The sequence below is a fragment of the Falco peregrinus genome, chromosome 6, assembly GCF_023634155.1.
Source record: "Falco peregrinus isolate bFalPer1 chromosome 6, bFalPer1.pri, whole genome shotgun sequence".
In the NCBI taxonomy this organism is placed as follows: Eukaryota; Metazoa; Chordata; class Aves; order Falconiformes; family Falconidae; genus Falco; species Falco peregrinus.
Window position 1 is genome coordinate 25,625,382 of NC_073726.1, and position 23,974 is coordinate 25,649,355.

The window sequence follows — 23,974 nt, forward strand, 5'->3', positions numbered from 1 at the left end:
TAAGATTGGATTGTTTTGCTTTTATGGAGTGAGAACAATGATTAATTTGGCTGTAATTTAATCAGTTCTCTGTTAGTGTTTACTTGACAAATTTTATTAGGTCATGTTTCAATTTTAATCATATCAGTGGCCGCATTCAGAGTCTTATTTCCAAGCTCTTTTCAATAGTTAGTAAATAACTGGCCGAACATGATTCTTCACCACTTTACAGCTTGTGTTGTCGTTTGTGTCAGTAACAAACCAGTGTGCAATGCTGTCATTTCCATCTGGAATGTTTTACAGATGTTTTCCTTATGATGCAGTGAAACAAATGACTGTACAAGGCACCAGGCAGGGCTCATTCCTACTTGGGTGTCTCAGCCCTGAGACAGCTTTTCCCCTCCCTGTTGTAGCTGTCCTATGTGGTTCTTTACTGAGAAATAGAAGAGGTGTTAAGAGAAAGATGACGTATGTCCCTTGGGGATGGTCCTACAGAGCGCATTCCTTCCAAATAAGAATGAAATGGGAAGTGGGACCAGTCTCAGTCATCTCCTTTCAGGTATGTGGAGAATTGGGTTTACGTATTTTGGCAAGTGACATCCTTGCAAAGGCCCATGGGCTGCATGACTGGGCAATGAAAGTGCTTTAGAGCATTTGCACGAACGTTATCATTTAACCTCACTCAGATCAAATTCTGATGGCATTGAGACAAGAAGGAATTTCCCCTCATATTCTGCATCTGAGTTACTCATGTCCTACAGCACTGTGATACGACTGAGAGCTTGTCATCAGAAGAGATTTAAAAAGCACGGAGGGTGATATGGATTGCTGAAATACAGTAGCCTGTGAGATTCATTAATCTCTCCTGTTAATGCCTGTGCATGATTAATTACTAGATATTGTGATCCTCTATTCCTCTTCCTCCTTCCATCTTCTGTATTAATTGGGATACGGAACTGTTAAATAGAGATTTAATCTAGACCACAGTAATTATAAAGCATTTTTTATGTACAGTGGATCAGATAATCTAGTAATGCAGCCAGGTCTTATGTCATGGGTGGAGAAGAGAACGATGTACTCCAGCAATGCTTGGCTGATAAACAGTATTACAGAGATCAGCCCAGAAGAATTTGAGTAACTCAAGGGAGCTAAAACCTCCCGCTGTGATCAGCACCAGAGAACTCTTTCCCAATAAACAGCTCCATCATATCCAGTACCTAGAATTTCCAGTCAGAAAAAAACAAGGGAGGAGGTCTGTTCAGAGTATGACGTTTGGTGACGACACATGGACATCACACAGAAATAACAGAATTCTGCTAGAAGTGACTGTCCTGTAACACAGAACCCAGTAACGAGTGTCAGGAGTACATCTTTATTTTTTGTGGGGTGAAAACATACTAGTGGAGGGAGCTAAGCTTCAGAAATCCTGTGTTTAGAAGGCTTTTCTTTTTCCTTTGTAAAATTTTTCAAACTGGCTTGGCTATTCATCAGCCAGCTCCAGTGTAAGCAGTCTGGATTGGGCTATGGGTTTTTGTAACGTACCATGCTAACCAGTTGTTCCTAAGTGATCTTGCTGTCAGTTAATAACCAGATCTTTTAAATTATCACTAAATTGGGGGAAAAAAACAAACAAACCAACCCAAGCGTGACATCTTTGTCTTCACAAAAGATTTGTGAGAAAGGACAGTACTGGTGTAAAGCAGTGTAGTGCTTAATGTTGGATTTATTTTTTCAATGTGAAGTAAGATTTTTTTTTTTTCAAAGCACTGCCAAATATATCTCACCTAGGGGAATAGTAGCTGCAATACAAGACAATTTGTTTTCAGACTGTACCATAACAACATTCAGCAGTGAGCCAGACGAAACCACATGAGCTTAAGTAGAAGTGTCTGAGCCAAAAAATAATTGTCATAATTATATACCAGGTAGTCAGATTAATAATAATTTTTTCCCACAGTGCTGTTTATTAGCCAACAACAGGACTTAATCTTTGTTTTGCCTGTTACATGTTTTATGAGACACCTTGGAGAAAAAAGTTGGTTTGGTTTTTTTTTTCTCTTTATTTTGCTCAGGAGTTACTCTGCAAAACACCGGCCCTGATTTTCATCATGCTTAGGCAGTGTAAATAACTTGTGCTTTATGTCTGGCTTCTCTAGCAGGAAGGCTACGCTGTCCATCCAGTGCCAGGAATGTGGAAATACCCTCAATTTTATGTTCAATTAAATACAGGATTTGCCTTTCTGTCTGAAGATTTCTGAATAGTTTAGCTTGGAAAGTTTGCTCGTGGAAGAATTGATTCACATTTATTTTCGTTGTCCCCAAATTAATGGCTACCCAACAAGACTAAACTCCCTGTGTGCTCTCTTCTATATGTTGTTTGTGTCCTCATCCAGAATTACATCCACAGAGTATTCATTAAGAAAAAGGTTACAGACTTTCTACTTTACAGTCTTTTAGCTTTTTTTATAAGAGAAGCATAGATTCTTTCATTAATTTCATAGAGAAATATGTTTTTCTTTGTTACCTTTTGAAAGAGATTGGAAGCCACTATTAAAACACAGTAAAAAGTGTGAAATTTGTGCTTTTTATAGGGAAAACTTTCTCTGCAGAGGGGGCAAGGATGCAGGAACAGCCACCTATTGCCACGTCTGTAAGGCAAATAAAGACATCAGGGTTTTAGAGGTGCTGCTACTGGATGCTCCCCTTCACGTGCCTCTGTATTGCTTTCATTGAATCCTATGCTCTAGAGATTTACTTCTGCTAATGGCTGTTGATTCAGATCTCAATTCTCAATTGAGCTGACAGTAACTGAAAAATTAGTTGTAGCAATTATCTATACTGCCACCAGAACTTAATATTAGACAATGGGTAAACTGAACCTTGTAATAAATTTTCTATACACCTTATGGTTGTTACCTCCTTCCAGTTCTTCTCAACTTCATATGTGGCTTATCATCCCAGTGGAAATCATTTGAGCGGTATCCTTCGAAGGTCTGTACTGGGATCAATATTAATTAATATCTTCATCAATGACATAGTGGGATTGAGTGCTCTGTCACCAAGCTGAATGGTGCAGTTGATACACTTGAGGGAAGGGATACTATACTCATTTAGTTGGACTAAATGATCTTTGAAGGTCCATTGACAGCCTGGAGGAGGAGGCCCATGTGAACCATGTGCAAGGTCCTGCACCTGGGTTGTAGCAGTCCTCAATATCAACAACAGGCTGGGTGATGAACGGCTTGAGAGCTGCACTGCAGAGAAGGACTTGGGGATGCTGCTGGATGAAAAGTGGGATGTGAGCCAGCAATGTGTGCTTGCAACCCAGGAAACCAACCGTATCCTGGGCTGTATCAAAAGAAGCATGGCCAGTAGATTCTCCCCTTCTATTTGGTCCAGAGGAGGCCATAAAAATGGTCAGAGGGCTGGAGCACCGCTCTTGTGAGGAAAGGCTGGGAGAGTTGGGGTTGTTCAGCCTGGAGAAGAGAAATCTTCAGGGAGACCTTTTATTGCAGCCTTTCAGTGCTTAAAGGGAGCTTATAGGAAAGAAGGAGAAATACTTTTTACCAGGGTCTGTAGTGACAGGATAAACTGGATGATGGTAGATTGAAATTGGATGTAAAGAATTTTTCTATGATGAGGGTGATAAGGCACTGGCAGAGGCTGCCCAGAGCAGCTGTGGGTGCCCCATCCCTGGGGGTGCTCAGGGCCAGGTTGGACGGGGCTTGGAGCAACCTGGGCTGGTGGGAGGTGTCCCTGCCCATGGCAGGGGGATGGACTGGGTTGTCAAACATCCCTTCCAACTCAAACCATTTTATGGGTCTACAATGCCTGCCACATGTAACCACTGTTTCCTACTCCTAAATATTCTTTGCTGGCATTGACCTTCATTGCTGCTTTATATGTAGAGCACCAAATATGGTGAGATATTAATCCTTGATCGTGTGTATCTAATAGTATGATGATACAAACATACATTCATTTTCTTACAACAAAGGAAAGATATAACATGTATTTTGCAATGATCTTTCTTTTTTTCCTAATATTTGCTGATTTTCTGAATTATTGTCATAAAGTTAATTTATTATGAAAATTTCATACAGAAGAATGTATTGTGAAAGGAAATATTACCCAATTTGGAAGTATAAAAAACTCAAAGATCCCCAAGTTTAATAGGAACTGTATTATGACCCTGGAAAGACATCTCTAAGACTGCAGTTATCTCACCGGCATACTCCATGCTGGTTGCATATATTTATAAAAGACACCAATGAGTCATATGTAAACATTTTGATTATAAAGATTTTCTTCGTTTTCCCACAGACTTGCTGCTTTCAAACAGCTGCATCCCATTCCTGGGCTCAACAGAGGGGCTTGATTTTCGAACCCTGCTGCTAGATGAGGAGAGGGGCCGGCTGCTAATCGGGGCTAAAGACCACATCTTCCTGCTCAACTTGGTTGATTTAAACAAAAATGTGAAAAAGGTCAGTTTGTTTTACACAGAGTTCATCTCATAAGTGCAGTTTTGTTCCTTTTTCTACCCCCACCCCCCTTCACTGGGCAACTGGCAGGTTTGTTGTGCAGTGCTGTATACCAGGATTTGATAATCTCACCTCCCAGAATTATACAGATTATCTTAGTCAATTAAATTTCTCATGCTATGTGATGTCCTGTGAGACTGATGTCCTACAAGAGGTCAGCTACCTGGAGGAGCCTTGCAGTGCATGAAAGTAGCATCAAAATACCAGCAAATAGGCAAAAATGCAGCTCAGAGTGTGTGCTTCTTAATTTCTCTGATCATGATCACCCTCCTCAAATAAAAGCATTTGAAAGAAGGGAACCGAAGACAGCTCTTTCTTTGCTTCCTGGCATCATTGGGATTACTGTGATATTAAACAGAGCAGATGGTTTAAATTACAGTAAAAGATGTTAGTGGTGATTTCAATATTAACATTTGTATTAATATCTAGAATTACTAGTGATAGGAGGAGCTTCCACTGGAATCTCCTGCACTACCTTGCCCATACCCTGTGACAATGTATTAGCTCCAGATAATAGGATGGTAATTTTGGCTTCAGTATTTATAGCAGAAATTATGAACTGGAGCTTTTGTAAGCACAACTGACTGCTACATGTAAAAAACAGATGCTTGTGCAGGAACACACGTGAAAACTGCTTGCCTGCTTGTTCCAGATATGCTACTTACTGAAGAAAATTTAAATTCTCAGCTGTGTTTGATATTTTCTTTAAGCACCAGAAGGGGGTTTTAAATTACTGTGTTCTGCCATCAGCTCCAAAGAGGTAACTGACCCTGAGTTAATACAACTGCAGCACAGGGGCTTAACAGGTGTAACAAAACTGTTTTGCCTGACATGTTTTAGTGCAACACTTGCTGTTGTTGTATAGAAGAGTTCCAGTACTGAATATCTGATTTCTTCTTTTGGCTTCTGCATTGCTCCAAATGCCAGTTTCTTTAGAACTCAGATTCTGAGCATTTCGGGAAATTCCTTCCCTGGGATGCTTTATCGAACACTTAACTTGCATCTGCCATCTCGGTAGGTTACTCAAAAAACAGCACCTCGTTAGAATACTGCATTGATATTTCATATTGCAGATTTTTCAGACTACAGATTGATTTCTGACATAGACATTCTGTAGAAGACAAATTTTGTCTGTGTGAAAAGCAGATTTCTATTTCTGTAGGATGCTGCTTGCCTCCTGAGAGATGCTGAGTGCTGTCACCTCCTGTTATGTTCGGCAGGGCTTGATTAGCTCAGAGCTTGCTGGAGGTGGTAGCACCCTGCGTGATCTGCCCTTCCATCCAAGCTGGTACAATTTTCCCTTTAGCCAAACCACTACTGATCGTAATGATTATTGTGCTTTCCAAGAAGAGCAGAACACAGACAGAGCCAGGAGAATTAGCTTACAATCAGATGATGCCTCTCAACACAGACTTTGTAGAGCAGAGGCTCACTTTGTATCGGAATGAAAATGTGTATTTGGTAAGCTGAACAGAGAAAGTACGCCTACATATCTGTGGTAATATGAAAGAAGGGAATAAAATTCATAACAACTTGCACATGTGGACTAAAAAAATCAGTGTCTGCAGGTTCAGATACTTCTACTTAGTTTAACCATTCAGGTAATCTTTAACTTTTCAGACAAAACACTGAAGAAAAGTATATTAAAAAAGCTAAAACTGACTGAAAAACTCTGCAGAGCATCCTGGTGTGCTGATTTCTGAGATCCCTGTGGCCATTCAGCAACTTTATGAACTTATCCTCTTAGTTAAATTCACAGGTAACATGAGACAATATCACATAAGTGTTTCTCTTTGGTTCCTCTGTCCTGGTAGAAACTCTTTTGGGGGGGGAAGACATGAGATGAAGGATGTTGTGCAAGAGGCTGTATATAAGTCTCAGTCACTGACAAGGTTTCAATGCTAAAGGATGCTCTCCAGCAGCAGGGAAGTGTCAGAAAGTAGCGTTTGTGGGCGCTGTGTTTAGACTGACAGTGGTTTGGGTTGGCGCTGGGCCAGACGGCTTGCTTCCAGGCTTTCCTGGTGAGAGGAAACCACACATGTTGGGACTACAAGGGTCTGAAGTGTGTCCTTTGTACTATTCTGGAGTAAGAGTCATCTGGAAAAAAAAATAATTCTTATATACAGCGGCTAAAATGAGAAGTAATTGATTAGAATATTAAGTTTCTGCCTCTAAGTGATGTGTTTATTAATGACTCTGAGAAAGAAGGGTTGAAAGACAGCAGGTTGCAGGGGGGTAAGAGAGGTGTAAGAGCTTTGAAATGAGAATGTAAGACTGTGCGTAGTATGGGGGTTCCTTTCTTTAAAAAAAACCACAAAACTGAACATGAACTGTAGAATGCTCTATGCTGGGTAGGTTCAGATTACTTGAGAAAAAGCTCTCAATTTCAGATATTTGTTATATTAGGAACTACTGATACCTCAAAAAGCCAAGTCATGGTCCCCAACAATTTACTCTCAGAAAATTCTTATCTGTGGATATAATTACTTGGCAAGATTATATTATAGAGCCTGATGCTGTATATTAAGACATTTCTGGAATAGTATTCAAAGAAACATCCAGAGCACTGTCTCCTGCTCCCTTCTCTAATGTATACATATACGTATCATTTAATAACTTCCTTTTTACAACCTAATTATTTACCTAAATTAGTTAATTTAACTTACATATATTAAGTTATGGCTTTATTTCCTGGCATATTTTTCCTGAGGAAATAAATCAATAGTTCTTTTGGAGTTCCAATTTTTTTAAATCATTGTAGTTTTTATTCAATTTATTGTGTAATTGGTTGAAAACTTCCTTAGCTGGCAGCCTGAAAAAATCCATCCAGTTTCCAGTGCTTGCAAACCTCATTATAAAACAACAGGATGTACCATAGTATAATAGAAAACTCCTCCAGAATGAAAGACAAATGTGGAAATCTAAAATGGTTGCACTCTACAAATAGCTAAAGCTTAGCAGAGGATAATCATTTTTCTGTATCAGGGATATAATTTCTGCAAAGCTGTTCTGAATAGAAGCCTCTAGCTCCTATTGCAGGAATAACGTTACCAAGTGCCACAGTCTTTTCTTGAAAGATCCTTATATGCCTGACAGGTGTTGCAAGCTATTTGTGAACTGGAAGATTTGCAGTTACTTCTTATGAAAAAAATAAAGATGTTCAGCTAAAGAAAGCAGAAAAGAGCAGCAACCTCCATTTATCAGGGCATAAGGTGAATCTGTCATGACCAGCAGAAGTACAATGTACAAAGAAACGTGTTTAATGTCATGAGAGGTGGAAAAGCTGGTAAAGAAATTTTATAGGAATCCTGGAGTCTGAGATCCTGCTGAAAGGATTACTTTGGTACATAGAATTTTCTTGTGAGTTTGCCTAAAGCCTTTCTTATTTTACTCCTTAAACTAAACAAATACTAAATACAAAATGTTGCCAGCTGGGTAAACACTTATGAAATAGCTGCAAAGAAGTGGTGCACCTTTCTGCAAGTCCTGTGCTCGCTAACAGTGGAAGCGGCATTACATGTCAGCGCTATTATCACCGTGTAATCTGCAGTGCAACCTGCCCATCTCTGCAGGAATAGGAATGCTATCAAGGGCTGACAAGCTTTTGAAAAGCTGCCAACCTGCAGGAGCTGTCAGTGCTAGAAGACACAGCCACATGTGGGCCAAATAGATAAACATGTCAGATCCCCAACAGCAGCTTTGGAACAAGTTGTTTTCACCTGCCCCAGTGGGTACTGGCACGGGGTCACAAGTTATTGTTACTTAGAGCATCCTTAGTTCATACTGTTGCTACTAAATTTTTGGCTTTACCACTTGCAGCTGCCCTGTGACTTATCCTTTAATGTCCTCTTGTATTGATTTTTATCTGTATTTCACAGCAAAAACCACATATGCATATATATACACATATATAGAATATATAGACATACACATGCATCAGCTGGGTGAGTGCTTATGAAATACCCACAAATAAATTCTGCACCTTTCTATAACCCCAGTGCTTAGCAGCAGTCCAAGGGGGGTTATATGTCAGCACTACGATCATTCTGCATTATCTGCATTGTAACCCACCCACCTCTACAGGAAGGGGAACATGTATTTGACTACATATGCATACTTATGTATAACAGCACCCTGAAGATAAGGAGCTGAATTTTACCTTCATTGCTCTGGGAAACCTGCTGTCAGTCTTTGTAAGCCTGCTTTCAATTAGGAATGAACCCAGTTGGGGATTCAGCCAGTACTGAAGCGTTGGTTCCTGCCATCAAGCCAGAGCCTCTGGAATACAGAGTCAGAGATGTTTATTGCAGCCCTGAAACACAGATATATATGAATACCGAGACTGGTCCTTTCTGAACAAATATGTGCTGCTTATTCTATAACTCAAAGGAACTTAGCTTTCTGCCTGTCGACAAAAGCTGTAGACTGTGGGTGAAGCCTTAACCTGTCAAAGAAAAAAGGCTGCCAGGAAACATCAGTGAAGGCCAAAGAGTCATGGGGAAACTACTGGAGATAGGGCATGAGGACTGGGTTAGTCTAGAACAAACTCAGTGGAACAGGTGGAGGATGGTCATGAGTCCATCTGGGACCATGTTGGTTTGTTCTTAGTCTCTGTGACTAGAAAAAGTTCTAAGACAGTTGTTGAGGTGTGGCTGAGATTTGACAGGGGCATGGTTTGACCCTCCATACGTGGGGAATGAGTTCCCAGGAGTAAATGGCCCTGGTTTTGAAATGAAGAGAACTTTTCTGGGTGTTGTAGTTCATAGGACACTCATTTCCACCTGTTTTAGAGTATTTCCCTTCCTTCCAAATTTAATAGAAATAGAAACCATCTTATCTATCATTTACAATAAAACAAGGCTGGTTTTGCTGGGGTGTCCATATATTTTAGTGTCCTGTCCCCATAGGTGGTCAACAGTGGGCACTGGAAGAAGAGCATGAAGAGAAGCTGTAACGGTGCTTCAGGTTAGGGACGTCCAGAGGTAGAGGTGATAACCGTGTGCTTGCCACCCCTTGGCGAGCTCTTACCATTGAGCTACGTCACTCTTGTTTTGAATGGCTGAAAAGCTTTCGGAGTCCATGAAATTGTTTGACAGATAAATTCAGGCACCTGCGTAGAAAAGGCGGAAGCTTTTCACCGGTGTTTACAGACACAAAACAACAGACATGGACAAGATATGAAGAAAGCGGTATGTAACCAGAATGACAGCAGCCTGAGGTGGAAGAGGGTGTCTCTGTTATTTCCTTTTGCATTGTTGCTATAAATTATGTTTCTATAAACATCCGTTGTAATTTTTATATTTTACCCGTGTGTTTAGCTATAAAGAATTGCCAGTATCCTGCTCTCTGAAAATATTTGCTTGTATTGGGCTTTGACTTTTTCAAAGGTAGGATTTGTCTTCATTCTGAAGCAATAAACGTATCAGGAGCAATGCCAAAACATGCCAGGAGCAATGCATTCGCCCTAAAAATCCTGGTGTACAGTTTCCTTTTAGGAGAAACAGAAGGTAGTCAGAAGTCTACTGTAGTTACACTGTGGAAAATGAAGTGTAAAAGCACTAAAGACTTTCAAGATTTAATCCAGTGTAAATGAAATCAGCATCTGGTCAGTTTTCTTTAAGCTTTCACATGTGCTCCTAACGTACACATGAAAACGCACTTTTCAGAAAACCCCTAAGTAATGAATTCTTCAGTCATGTTGGAGTGCGGGTCACAGTTGAAGAGAACTGTGGCACGTGGAAATCTTGCTTTGTCTCAGACAGATGCAACATTAAAAGCCCATTTGGTTCTAATAAGAGGTTTCACTCTAACAGCCACCTGCCAAGTTTAAGCTACCAACAGTCTGTGAATGTGGCATCCAAATACACAACTGTTATTTCCCTCTGACTTCCAGGGCATTTTACTCCATTTGACAGCAGCGTGAAAATGAAGAATGCCATACACTGACGCTGGCACTTCCCGTGGTGTTGTAAATCACTCTGAAACGATCCTCATATCCTCTTTTCCCCCTCCTCATGCCATATCAAATTATATCTTTCAGAGATTCAATTTTATAATTGGAGCTGGAAATTCTGAGCAGGTAACTCCCTGGATGTATATTTTGGGAATGGAATTAGTGCATCAGGTGTAGGAATACCTGCTGGAATATCTCTGGTAGATGTTAAAGAGATTTAAGAATATGTTTCTGGCTTCTAGGGATCTCTAAGTGTTCCTGAGAGTCTAAACCTTGATAAAACCAGTAAAAAGAAAAGTAGGTGAATGAAATCTCATTCTAAAGACAGCCTGGTTAGGTTTCAAACACAGGGAGAAATTCAGATAAGGAACTCAGATGTATTGGCTTCCTTTGTTTGCTGATGACTTCCAAATATTGACCTCCAGATACAAGAACTGCTCAGCGTAGCCTTCCTCTTAGGATTTGTATACGAGAACAATCTGTCCAGTTCCCCAGGCTGTGGACTTCCCATACCACACACATGAATGCAACAGATGTGCGGTATTTAGAGAGCAACTGGTGTACATGCATGCTATGCTAAAATCAGCTCGTTTTCCTGTTAATTAAAATACTCTCTGTTTTCAGCAAAATACTGCTAAAAAAGCGTTAAATCCCATCCAGGGTTTGTTGGGAAATTCAATAGATTTCTAGTGCTTGCAGTAGTTTTCAGTGAAGTGACCCAGGATCAGTATGCAGAAGTGACAAATGTCCTAGTTCTCAGGAAGCAATCCATGAGCACCCACTCGGGTGGCACTGGGATGTGACATTTATGATACTGTCTTATGCAACAGTGTGACAGCCTTATTGGATCACAGCCAGATCTTTTCTCAGGGCTCCTTGATCTGTTTTTCTTTGCTTTTCATTTTTCAGCTATGAATTGACAAATTCTTCAGGGGTGGTGGGGAAAAAAAAGCAGCAAGTCACATTATTGTCATTTTACTGGTGGGAAAACTGAGATCTGACTGTCACGTATAGGAGGGCAATAGCAGAACTGGGATTAGACTGTCTCCTGGTTTACTTTAGTGGTTTTGGATCATGTTGCACTCTTTACTGTACCCATTTTATGGTTACATTGGGCTAAGTCATGAATCCCACCCCCACCCCCTTTTTTTTTTTGTTCCCTCTCCATGCAGTGGAGTAGTTTCTCATGGAGGGGCGTTTTGGCGGAGAGTTTCTCAGGGGGAGCCTATTGCACATGCCAGCGCGACAACGGCTTTACAGCTCAGTCTGGCTTTGTTCTTTGGGAGCTGCAGTTGGGACTGTCATATGGGGAATCCGGTCATACCAATGAGCTTAAGCTTCTGAATTATGTTCTACGTGATTCACAAGGCCTTAAAAAGAGATTTTGATGTCCAGGAAAGTGTAATTTTTTTTTTTTTGCTTGCCTTCCCTTAAGCCAAAATAAGTCAATATAACAAATATCTAGTACATAGAATAAAACAAGGGAAGAAAGGAGGCTTTCCCTTGCTGCATCAAGCAGCTGTTTAAAATCAATGTGTTTTCCTCTAAGTGCTTCCTACCACCACTTATTCCTTTGGAATAGGAAAGAAGCAAGCCTTTCCTTCACAGGACACGGATGCAGCGAGTGAGTGTTACGAGACATGCTGATCAGCCCATGTCCTTCACTCCAGAAATGGACACATCCTGCTGGTGCTACATGTACCGCTAATAAAACACCTTGGGGTTTTTGTTGCCCGAGACTGTGCTGACAGAGTGCTGAAGCACATGTGCGGCGTCAAGCACGTGAGAGGTCCTGGTACAACCCCCAGGGCTGCTGAAAGCCATCGACCTCAGTGGGACACTCAAGTGCTTGCTGCTGGCATGACTGTGAAACTGGAAGGAGTCACATTGGTCAATTGGTCTCGCTCCCTGCTATCATCAGCAGCTACCAGGTGTAGCAGTTACTCCTTTCGTAACCTGGTCCAAAGCTGCTGCAAGGGGCCTTGTGGGATGCTTCATGCAACTTCTTCAGCAACGTTGTTGCTATAGACCAGAACCTCATTAACACTGATGCTTCAGATTTATTTTTGTTAAAATCCACACTCTATATTTATTTATGACCAGTTTATACCTGTTCCCTCAGACTGTTTGTAATTGGTCTTCAGAGCCCTTTGATTCTTCCTGCGTAACATTACCAGTCTATTTGCATTAGTGATGCTTCCCAGCTTTGTGTCATCTGCACGTGTTCTTGCAGAGTGCTGGGTTTTTGGCCAGGGCTACTGAAGGGTATATGGAATAGGGTGAGCTCTGATACTATTTCTTGGGCAACCTGATGAGTAACTTTCTGCCACAAGTTCTTTACTTATCAGGCCATTTTTCCTTATAATAATGTCTATTTTTGCCAGATAAGCTAATCAATTTCCATGTGGCAGCTTAATAAATACTTAACTGGAGCACTGGTGGAGACGTGCTCTACTGCATTAATATAGTTTTCAATTCAGCTATGTTATTAAAGAAAAGTACAATATTGGAGTAGAATAATAGCTCTTTACCAAGTTATATTGTCTTCTGCACCATACTTCATTTTCACTGGAAACTTAAGCTATTCCTTCCCTAACTGAAAATTAGTTTTGAAGCCTTACAAACAGATGAAATAAGACCAACAGGCCTGTAATTTGCTTAGATAAGTTGTGTTCCTCCTCTTTTATTTTGTCATGATATACCGTATTTCCCAGTCTTTTGGTAAAATCCTGCATCAACCTAAATTTAGTAACTTCATTAGAAACAACTCTTGGAAAAGCTGGACTTTCATACAACAGTTTATTTGGAATTGGAGTTCACTGTTGTGTGTTTGAGGCATCACTTCTCCTAAGGATTTATAGTCTGTTAGCCTAGGAAAAAACCTGGACGAAGATATGTACAGAAAGATGAGGAAAATCTTGCTTGTAACCAGTATTGCTAATTCATGACAGATGGCAGCTGAAATGAAACTCTTAGAAGTGAGTCCAGCTATTATTTGTATATACTTATAATGATATATTCAGCATCCACATATCAATTTATGTATGCAAATAATCTTTTTGTCTGTTTGTTTTTCACTTTCCCCTTTTCATTCCTTTCTTCTCATAGAAAAAATACATATTTGGAGGAAGGGAAAATGTTACTTTTAGAAATTACTCTGTTCCTGATCTGAAAAGGACCTTTGTGGTTTTTAATGTTTTGTTCTAATGAGAAATCAATTTCCAGCTACCCTTTAAAGTGATACCTTATCTGTCCTACACTTATGTATTACTTAATTTTGTACTCCTGGGAAGTTTTCTTTCACTCTGCTAGTGGAGAACTTATTAGCTTGCGTTTATTAGGGGATTTTAATTCCTTTCCTGTTGCTAAATTTAAGAAAATATTTGTAGAATGATTTCAAACTAATGGTAATGGGTTTTTTTGGCTGTGTGTTTTTTTTGGTTTGTGGGTTTTTGTTTTTTTTTTTAATTGGGCTATAGAAGATAAAATCAGGAAATCATGACAGTAGCCAACCCTTGGAATATTGAGACAGATATTTTGCAAGGAAAATAAACTGAAGATTAAGAGAAGAAAATAATCCTATTTAAGTGTATGGTTCATGTATTTCAACTGGTTGCATTCTTGCCTTAAACTCAGTAACCCCATCTAGCTATTCTAAGATTTCTCCAGACATTTCAGATACAGATGCAACCACAAAATATTTTATATAAATATATAATTTTTATTGTATGTAACATGAAATGATTATAATTTTACATGTCAGTCTTGTTGTCACTATTATTATTTATTGTTTGGTTATTTGAGATTATTTTCTTTCTTTGAGGTTTTACTTTTTGAGGAATTTAGGAAGAAGACTTTGTTAAATAAAATGTTACCACTGTGAATTCAGCCTGTAAACTGAAAGCAATTGTGAAAAAAACCTCAAACAATTTCAAAGCATCAGGCCATCTACAAGCTCAAAGATTTTAAATATAGAAGAAACTACTGGAGCATCTAGTCTTATTTTTACATATTATGAAACTAAGTAATTAGTCTGAATAAAATATAATACTATGACTTAATTTCACCCCCTACAAAAAGTCAATACAGATGCATGTAAATAAGCTTATGCATGTGAAAATTTAGTGAGACCATTTTATTAGGTGTAAAGTTACTTGTGTGTCAGTGTGTGAGGGAACCAGATCTATGGTACTGTTACATAGCATGTGATGTAATGAAAAATCAAGTTTATGCTTTCTTGCTCAGCACATTGGCTATTATTTATTATGCATTTTGCTTGACCTATTACAATTTGGAACTGACAGTTTCTGGGAACCTCTCATTTCTCATGTGGAAAGCAAATGAGTTACACTTTAACTCCCCCATATATAACTGCAAATTGATTTTAAAGTTGGATGGCTTAGCTTCGCTTTTCATTGTCTAATGTGGCCTTGTATAACGCTAAATGCTAAGGCTGTTGAGTAGCCAGAAAGTAAAACAATTGATTTTTTTATTTTAATTTTCTATAATTGACTATGGTAAATTATCATAGAAAAGGGGGGGTGTATATCTCAGCCTTGTACAAAACCCACTATTTCCCATGAAGGAATCTGTAGGATAATTGAGGGTAGAGTCGAGTCCATTAATACATGTCATGCCTTCAAGCAGATGTCCTCGAATGTAACTGGGTCTCCCAAAGCAGAGGTCCAGTTCTGTGTAGTTGGCAAGGAGAGCTGAGCATTTTCAAAAGCATGCAGAGGGGCATCTTGTCTGCCTAACCGGATACCTAAACTTTGTCCAGAAATATCCAGCAACCCCCAAAGACTGCTAGCCTTCTCTGTTACTGATATAGGGATCTTGGCCAGAACTGGGCATAAAGTTTATGTACAAGAAGATCAGGTCTCAGCTTACGTCTCCTTGGCCAAATGTATTTGGAGATCTGTGATCTTCTACTTCTCCAGCTGGTCCCTTTCCTCAGCTTTTCTTCACGAGCACTTCTTAAGCCTTAGCTCTCCTCTTTAACCAGACCAGCACTACAAGCCAGACTCATCCCACTCTGCCCAGGCGGAGACCAGATGGGTTGACTGGTGCTGCCTTTGGCTCCTCCCGATGGCTTTGCAATGTTCCCAGTGCTGTTCTTAGTACTTTCTGGCATTGTGCACTGTGTAATCCGGTGGCACGGCTGATTTCAGATTGCACTTTCATACCTGAATGCTATCATGACATCAATCTGAGAAAATGCTCTGAGAAAGTAGATTTGTGCTGAGATGTTGTTATACTGCCTTATCTCGACTTTAAGTAAATATTGCTGTAAAGGGTTAAGGTTTCAGTAACTTAAAATGCGTTATCTTTACCAAGAGCTTCTCATCAGAAAGGTAACTGTAAATTCAGTTCAGAGGAAATTAATTTCCTTGCAGAAAGCCAATCCATCCATTTTCATTGTGAAGAGAAAGGGAAGTGAAAAAAAAAAAAAGACTTTTCAGATTGAGAGGCATGCTGGCTGTAGGTTTCTGACAGTGATAAACCTATTTGACACAGGGCACTCTTTCACTTTCCTTACCGGTGTGGGACTGAGCCTGTGTATATGGCAAGCCACATCCTACAAGGTGCCAACAGCTGGGTGAGAGAAGGAGAATATTACAACAGTTAGCTCCTCTGGCATGTGGTTGAGTTGTGCATCCTTCGTTGATGATGATTTTTTCCTAATGCACATTATGATAATCCTTTATTCCTATATATTTCATGATTTAAGATTTTATAAGTGTGATTTGAGACTCAACACTCCTCTAGAGCACCCAAGACTACTAATAATCTGTATACTGGTTCCTGGGACTTGAGGCAATTTCCTAACTAATATTTTCTCAAAAATTAGTGTGATTTTTTGTTGTTGTTTTTACCAGTCATGACAAACATTATGCATTCTCATTGCAAAATGAGAAGGAAAAAAGATCCATGTTTAGCAAGGTGATTCTGGGAGAGTTTTTATTTAGCTTCTATTTTTAATTTAATAGAATCAAACGTGTACTCAGTCATATCCAGTTTTGACTGTTCCATTGAAATCAGTAAGCCAGAACCTGAGCTGTCGTTCGTTGGCATTTCTTCACTAACATAACTGGGATTACGGTAACTGATAGTAGTTTGTCTTCTGGCTCCATCTACACCAAAACCTAGTTTATAGAATTCTGGAGTGGAGATGAAAGAACAAAGAGAAACAGTGATAATGCATGCTACCAATTATCTAAAGTACTGATTCTCCTCTAAACGTCTATGTCATTTTCTCAGCAAACTCAGCTAGTGTTGATGGGTGACATTTTTAAACCGTGTGCTACTGATTTCTGTCAAATGTACTTTTTGTTCTACAGATTTCCCTTAAGCTACTTTTAGGGTTTTTGAACAAAACTTCTTTTCATTTGAAAATTGGCAGTAACAGCTAAGTATTTTTTTCTAATGGCTTTGCCAAGTTCACTGGACCAAATTAATCACAAATGTCATTTGCCTTGTTTTGCAGTCAGCGTAGTTTCAAGATGATTTGGCTCATCATATCTTTGAGAAACCATGTAGTTCCTAATGGTGACAAGGTGTGCCAGCTAGATCAACTTAGCATTTTTTAAAAGTACATATAGACAATGAAGCGATAAACAGACAGGGTTTTTGATTTAAAGCCTCTTCACTTTTTGTAATGGAACCTGGTAATGGTTATATGTATATATATGTATTTAATTTTGGGGAAGGCTGCAACAAGCCTCTCCTACCACCCCATGTAGCATTTGAAGTCATGTTCATTTTAATTGACATGCAAATTCCTTCGAAATGCATAGATGTGTTTTAACTGTTCATTCAAGGAAATAAACCACGGTCACAGGACAATTTATAATATTCATAATCTCTGTCTTATTTTAACTATGTTACAGATTTACTGGCCTGCAGCAAAAGAAAAGGTAGAATTATGCAAATTAGCTGGGAAAGATGCCCATGTAAGTATGTTATATATTTTTTTATTATTGCTGAGGATATCATATATCTGCATGTTTGTTTCTAAATGCACAAAATGGGTTAGTCAGCTGTTGTTACACTTTTTTCCTGAGCTAATGAACTGTCTTTTTCTTAATTTAAAAAAATGTTACACTTCTACTTTTTCCTTTAGATGTTAATGCTTCCAGAAAAAAATAATATTCAGTATTGCAAACAGCAATCATGCTAAGCCATCTTTGTGTGTAATAAATGCAGTTGAGAGATGAATGGACTTTCCTCCAAACCGTATCCCAGGTGATACTCCCCTGAAATCTGTTCTTTCCCATCAAACTGCTTCTTTTTTTCTTGGGAATATCCTGAATGTAACTTCATTATAATTCATTAATGAAACAGTAGCACAGCAGAGTACAAATTAACTTAATTTGTAGACAGCTGCAGTTAAGGTTAAAACAAACTCTCAGACTCATTAGCTTTCCCCTGGAACCACTAGTCTTTAGAAAGTCTCTTTAGGAAGCGTATTTAAGGTGCATTAGTACATACAATAAAACTTTCATATCTCTTTTGCATAGTACAGATTGCATCATGTGCCTAGAGCCAACTATAAATGTAAACATTTCCCTGCTGTATAATAAAATTTCTTCCTTTTCTCTCCACAAATCTTGTAGTTTCTATCCAGCTTGTCTGTTACCAAGGTGGGTGCCAGCTCAAAACACTCTCTCAGCTCTCTGCCTGAGGAATTTCCACTTTTTATCCTAACTTATTGCTACCCTTATCTTTACAGCAGAGAAAAACTAAACAACACCTCTGCTGAGTACTGGGAAAATTCTAATACTGTTCTATATGGAGGATTTGTGCTGATCTATTTCTACACCAAGACAAAAGGAAAGGGACTGGAGAGGGGGATATTTATTTTGACATAGATCATAAATATCTTCTTTTTGCTTCTTAATTGGTCTGTGTAGCTGGCCTCTCACTTAGGTGTAGGGTGGTAGCTTGGACCTATGAACAGGTCTTGTGTATTCCTTCCTAAGTACCTTGTTATATGTGTATGTATATATTTAATTTTGGGAAAGGCTGTGGCAAGCCTTTCCTACCACCCCACGGAGAAACCCTTGCAGCATGCAGCAGCTGCCTGCGCTACTCACCAGCAAGGACTGAGTCCAGCTAAAGCCGGGACTGACCCAAGCATCCCGTAGGACTCAGAAATGCTCAAATAAAAGTGACCAGAAGAATGTGGCTGGTGCAAAGAAAGTGCACTCATATACAAAACATACCCTTGGAACTATGCTGAAGCCCTTCAGCCCACCACAATGACTTCCATCATGTCAACCTTGGTGCTAAAGCTCACACAGAACCCTGGTTTGGGAGCAAAGGTGGGAGAATTGGTAGCCAGACTAACCCAGTAGCTCTTCGACCTCTGCCCAGTTGTTGACAGAAGTTGTTTGCTACAACACAGGCTGAGCAGATACCCTCCAAATGCACTACACATGTACCTTCTCGTGGCTGCAAGCATTATAGCAGAATTAGTCTTGCAAGTCTGATTGATGAACTGCCTAGTAGATAGCCACTGCGCAAGTGTAGCTGTTGCAGCTTCCATCTATTTAGTAAACAGTCTCTGCTACAGTGATTTTGAGTTTAAATACACCAACACTATGCCTATAACTTAGTACAATGTATAACATGAAAGAATAAATGTGGAGATTAACTTTTCTCGTTCTTTTCCCAATAGACAGAATGTGCCAATTTTATCAGGGTTCTTCAGCCCTACAACCGAACCCATGTTTATGTCTGTGGCACAGGAGCGTTTCACCCTCTCTGTGGATACATTGAACTCGGAACTCACAAAGAGGTAATTTAATTTCCTCACTACTCTGACACGCCAAGGAATAACCTTCATTTTGTTTAGCATTCATCATAGATTGGAAAATACTATGTGAGTGTTTAAAAAATGAACTGACAGCAGCTTGCGTAAATAACAGAGTAAATGGTGGATTTTGCAGGTCAGACGGGAACTCTTGTTCTCACATTCGGTATGTGCTATCTCTTTTGAACAAAGCACTTTCCGCAGTAAGGCTCAATACACAAACTTCTTCAGAATGACACTTTCACATGATTAACTAAGTGAAGAGAACATTTAACCCAGGCATCTGCTTTTCTAGTAAGTCATTTCCGCATGTACTTTCTGCGTACATACACACACACACACACACACACACACACACACGCAGAGTTCAAGATGAGACTCGTAGGTCTAGCTTTTCATGTCCGTATACCCTTGGTCCAGAGAGATGGTTTCCTATTCCTTGTGCGTGAGAGTCATACACAGCTCGTAAATGTTTTCTGAGCTGGAGTCCAAGGGAGGCACCTTAGGACCTTGCAGACAGTTTGCAGCCCTGTCACTAAGTAGATGTTGTGTATCCTCCATCGCTAGTGGTATATTCCTGAACCGAAGTCAGCAGCTGACTGGTCTGCAGTTGCTGGTGACAAAGAAATCTCTGTCCTAAGTGGTAAATGTTTGAGACCTAACCCCCACAACAGGAGAATTTTGGTGTTGTGTCAGCAGCCACTTAGTACACAAGTCTCTTTTTAACTCCTATATGTATAACACCTTGGCTATATTTATAATGCTGGCTCTGTTCTCAGTGTCGAGATGTGACTTGTCTGGCTACTTGCCTGCGGTGCAGGCTGTAGAAATAGCTATAGCTATAGAAATAACTATAGAAATAGCTTTCTCTTGGTGTCTTGTTGAAATTCTGGGATAAAAGAAGTGGGGTCTAGTGATATGTTATTAAATGTGATAACCTAAAATATGTACACGTTAAAGGTATTCTGACATGTGGAATCAAGGGCAGATGCTTGCAGAAAAAAGAAAAGAAAGAAAGAAAAAAGTTATTAGTGCTTGCCCAGGTTGAGACCCATCATTATATTCAACACAATCTGTGGGTTGTTTGACCAGCCCAGAGGGACTGCCTATGTTACAGAAAACTGAAGCTGCTTGAAATCTGCACGGTGGTGTTCTTTCCCTAATAAGCCATTAATGCTTTTGCTATTGTCTGGTATATGCTGTATAATTGGGCTTGCAATGAAATAATTTTGTTGGCTTCTTTGCTTTGCTACTTTAAATACTACAGTGGGAGCAACTGAAGTTTCAGATACCTCATATCATGCTGATTCCTTAGCCTGAATGATCAAATACCTCGCTGAACTGAACAGAACAGCTCCCAGCAAGAGTATAAGGCGGCTGTGGTTTACCTCTGGGTCATTAGTAAGATGCCTTATTCACTCTACCATTGCACCTTTACTTCATTTGTGAAGGTTGTTTTCATCAGACGTTATGAAATTATGGATTTGGTCTGATTGTTCAGTCCAGGAGCCAGTCTAGACGAGGGGTCTGTCTCAATTAGACGTGACCAATTACCTTATGAGAGGAAATGAAAGAAGAATCCTGGTATTGTGTTTCCTAACTCCTTCAGTGTCTCCCAGGCCTGCCTCTGCTGCATTCCTCCTGGTTGCTCAGCTGCAGTGGTCGGTCGGACAGTGTGCAGCACCGCTCACGCTTCTTCTGCTGGTGCATCGCTTCTAAGCCTCCTACTGAATTAACAGCTTTGAATAGCATCAGGCGTATTTTCCTTTTCCTTCTTGGACCACAAGCACCCTACAGCCACTGGTCTTGTGCTGCCTTTCCGGGTAGATGTGATAAGGCAGGAGGGTGCTGAGGACAGACCCATTGACATGAATTTGACAGGCAGCTGAAAATGTCTCCTTGTAGGAACTGGAGCCAGGAGCCCTACATAGTAATGCAAAGCACGTTATTGCACATCTCTTCTTTTAGTATTTCTTTTCTCCCTTCCCCCACCCCTTTTTTTTTTTTTTTTTTTTTTTATCTCTGGGTTATAAGAATGGATAATAGATGTTCGGTAATTAGAGCCTCTACAGGAAGCTGTGGGATGCTTGGGAAAGCCAGGGCCTGAGATAGCCTCATGGGGGCTGTGAGACCAGGCAGGGCTCTGCTGACCTTTGGGAGCTGCTTGGCGGCTCTGCCCAGTGGTCTGCCAGCCAGTGCCAGGGCTGTGGAAACAGTGTGGGTCAGGTGACTGAAAACCACAGCAGACATTGCTTTTGAAGCAGTACAAATCCCCTAAGGGATGACACAATTAAAGGGGATTAAAGTCCTGATCTTGCTATTGCTGAAGTCACTGCCAAAACTTCTCTTGGCCGGTGAAGAAGAGGTTTGGCCCGGTTGGTGCAGTTAGCCACAGCTCTCCAAGGGATGCTCTTTTCTTTGAAAGCTTTGTCCAAAGGGAAAGCAGGAGGTTAATTGTGTGTGAGTGCCTGGTAGTGTTGGTTAGTTTGTCCTGGTGAAGTCTGGAATATTTGATGCTGATCTGTAAAGCCCCCAGTCCCTTGAGTCCTGCTGGACTTGCAGGCAGCCTCCTTGCATGTTGCACGGCACAGGGTCCTCCCGGCAGCTCAGGGTCACACATCTCAGAGAAAGGAGAATGGGACACTGAAATAACATCGTCAGAAAAAAAACACACCAAAACAAAAGCTTAATTTTTATTTGAGTTTTCTCCTGTGATCCACTTTAGTAGCCTGAGAGTTTGGTTTGCCTGCTAACTGTCGTGGTTTAAGCCCATCTGGAAACCAAGCACCATACAGCCAGTTGCTCACTTGTCCTCACTCAGAGGGATGGGGAGGAGAATCGGAAAGGAATGTAAAAGTCAAGGGTTGAGATAAGAACAAATTTAATAATTTAAACAGAATAAAGAGGTAAGAACAACAATAAGAACAATAACAATAATAATAATAATAACAAAATGGAAAGGTGGGGAAAAGGGGTAAAGCAAAAGCTGCGCACACAAGCAAAGCAAAGCAAGGAATTCATTCACCACTTCCCATGGGCAGGCAGGTGTTCAGCCCCCCCCAGGACAGCGGGGCTCCATCACGCGTAACTGTTACTTGGGAAGACAAACACCATAATGCCAGATGTCCCCACCTTCCTTCTTCTTCCTCCAGCTTATATACTCAGCCTGACGCCATATGGTATGGAATGCCTCTTCGGCTAGCTTGGGTCACCTGTCCTGGCTGTGTCCCCTCCCAGTGTCCTGTGCTCCTCCAGCCCTCTGGCTGGCAGGGCCCAAGGAACTGAAAAGTCCTTGATTTAGTATAAACATCACCCAGCAACAGCTAAAAACATCAGCGAGCTCTCAGCATCGTTCTCACATCAGAGCCAAAACACAGCACTGTACTAACTACTACGAAGAAAATTAACTCTATCCCAGCAGAAACCAGGGCACTAACCCACAGGTCCGGAAAGATAATGGGGGGGTTGGTTTTTTTATGATTAAATCCTGCTTTGCGTCAGCTAGGATTGCTGGAGGAAATGGAATTTATGTTCACAAATTGGAATTGATTTTTCTGTTCTTTTAAGGAGCTTAATTATTCAATATCCTGGGCCTTTGTCTTCTGAGCCTAGAGAGTATAGGAGTCACCTCAATGAAGTAGAAAGGTTTGGTCATTTATAATCTGATGTGCATTAAGGATGAATTGAATTAACGTGTTGTGAAGTCTGATCCTCTGTGGCCATCTTTGGGCATATTTAACCATCCATTTGTACTCTTCAGTCCTCTTGCAAGAAAGAGGTATAGAAGAAAATAATTAAAACAACTTCATCCTTTTTTAAGTAATTGTTTAAATCACAGAGGTGTGGTCTTTTTTTATTTTTTCATTAGCTTCAGAAATTATTTCTCTGCAACAGACATTAAACCCACAGTTACTTGATTCCTGAACACTAGTGGGATTTTAAATATCACTGTAGGTAGGAGAGTATGTTCACAGTACTTCTGTAGGCAATCCCTCCTCTGTTAACAGCAGCTGAATTCTGAAAATCAAGTCTTAATACCTGCAAAGACTTCACTTTACTCCTTGGAGCAATCAGTTTGCCTTCAGAAGGGCTCACTGTGGGTTTCAGGTTAAGCGTGCTTTTAGGAAATTAAAGGAACGGGTGAAAACATCCTTGCTGGCAGTTCAAAACTATAATAAAACTTCCAACTGATGCTTATGACAATTGAGCTTAATGCCCACTGAAAGCATCAGCAATAGTTTTAAAATAATTTTTTTTCTTTATCTTCCTTTACGCCCTTGTTCTGTGACCCAGGAATTAACCACCCTGCATTTGGGAATGCCAATGAAGGATCTATTCTGATACCTCTTGTATCATTAGTCCTGTTAAAAACTAACAAGAGAGAGCATATGCTGCTTTCACTTAAAAGGGGCTGAACTGTGTCTGATGCAAACATTATACAGCAGTCCCTGGAGAAATCTAAGAGTCAGCCAGAACCCCTTCTGGGTCTCCTGTTGCAACAGAGTCTATCAGCACTTTCCCAAATAGAAGCCAGTGCCTTTTAAGTACAATCCAGCTTTTAATTTGAGTAGAAATGAACAATGTATCTTCCCCCCTCCCCCGCCCCCGAAAATAATCGTATTTTTTTAAGATCTGTGTTTTGCTATAGAGTGAACAGGGTACATTAAACCAGTGAGTGAAAAAAAA

At 40.2% G+C, this 23,974-nt stretch overlaps 1 protein-coding gene across 6 annotated transcripts in view; it reads left to right on the forward strand.

Moving 5' to 3' along the window:
• The window catches only part of SEMA3D (semaphorin 3D), a 144,180-nt gene that overhangs the window by 58,678 nt on the left and 61,528 nt on the right, over window positions 1-23,974 (forward strand). For all 6 annotated transcript variants that reach the window (XM_005240156.4, XM_055807609.1, XM_027790549.2 and 3 more), the window contains 3 exons: window positions 4,303-4,463; window positions 17,364-17,426; window positions 19,154-19,273. In XM_005240156.4, coding sequence (XP_005240213.1) covers window positions 4,303-4,463; window positions 17,364-17,426; window positions 19,154-19,273 — 344 coding nt within the window. The remainder of the gene's footprint in view (window positions 1-4,302; window positions 4,464-17,363; window positions 17,427-19,153; window positions 19,274-23,974) is intronic.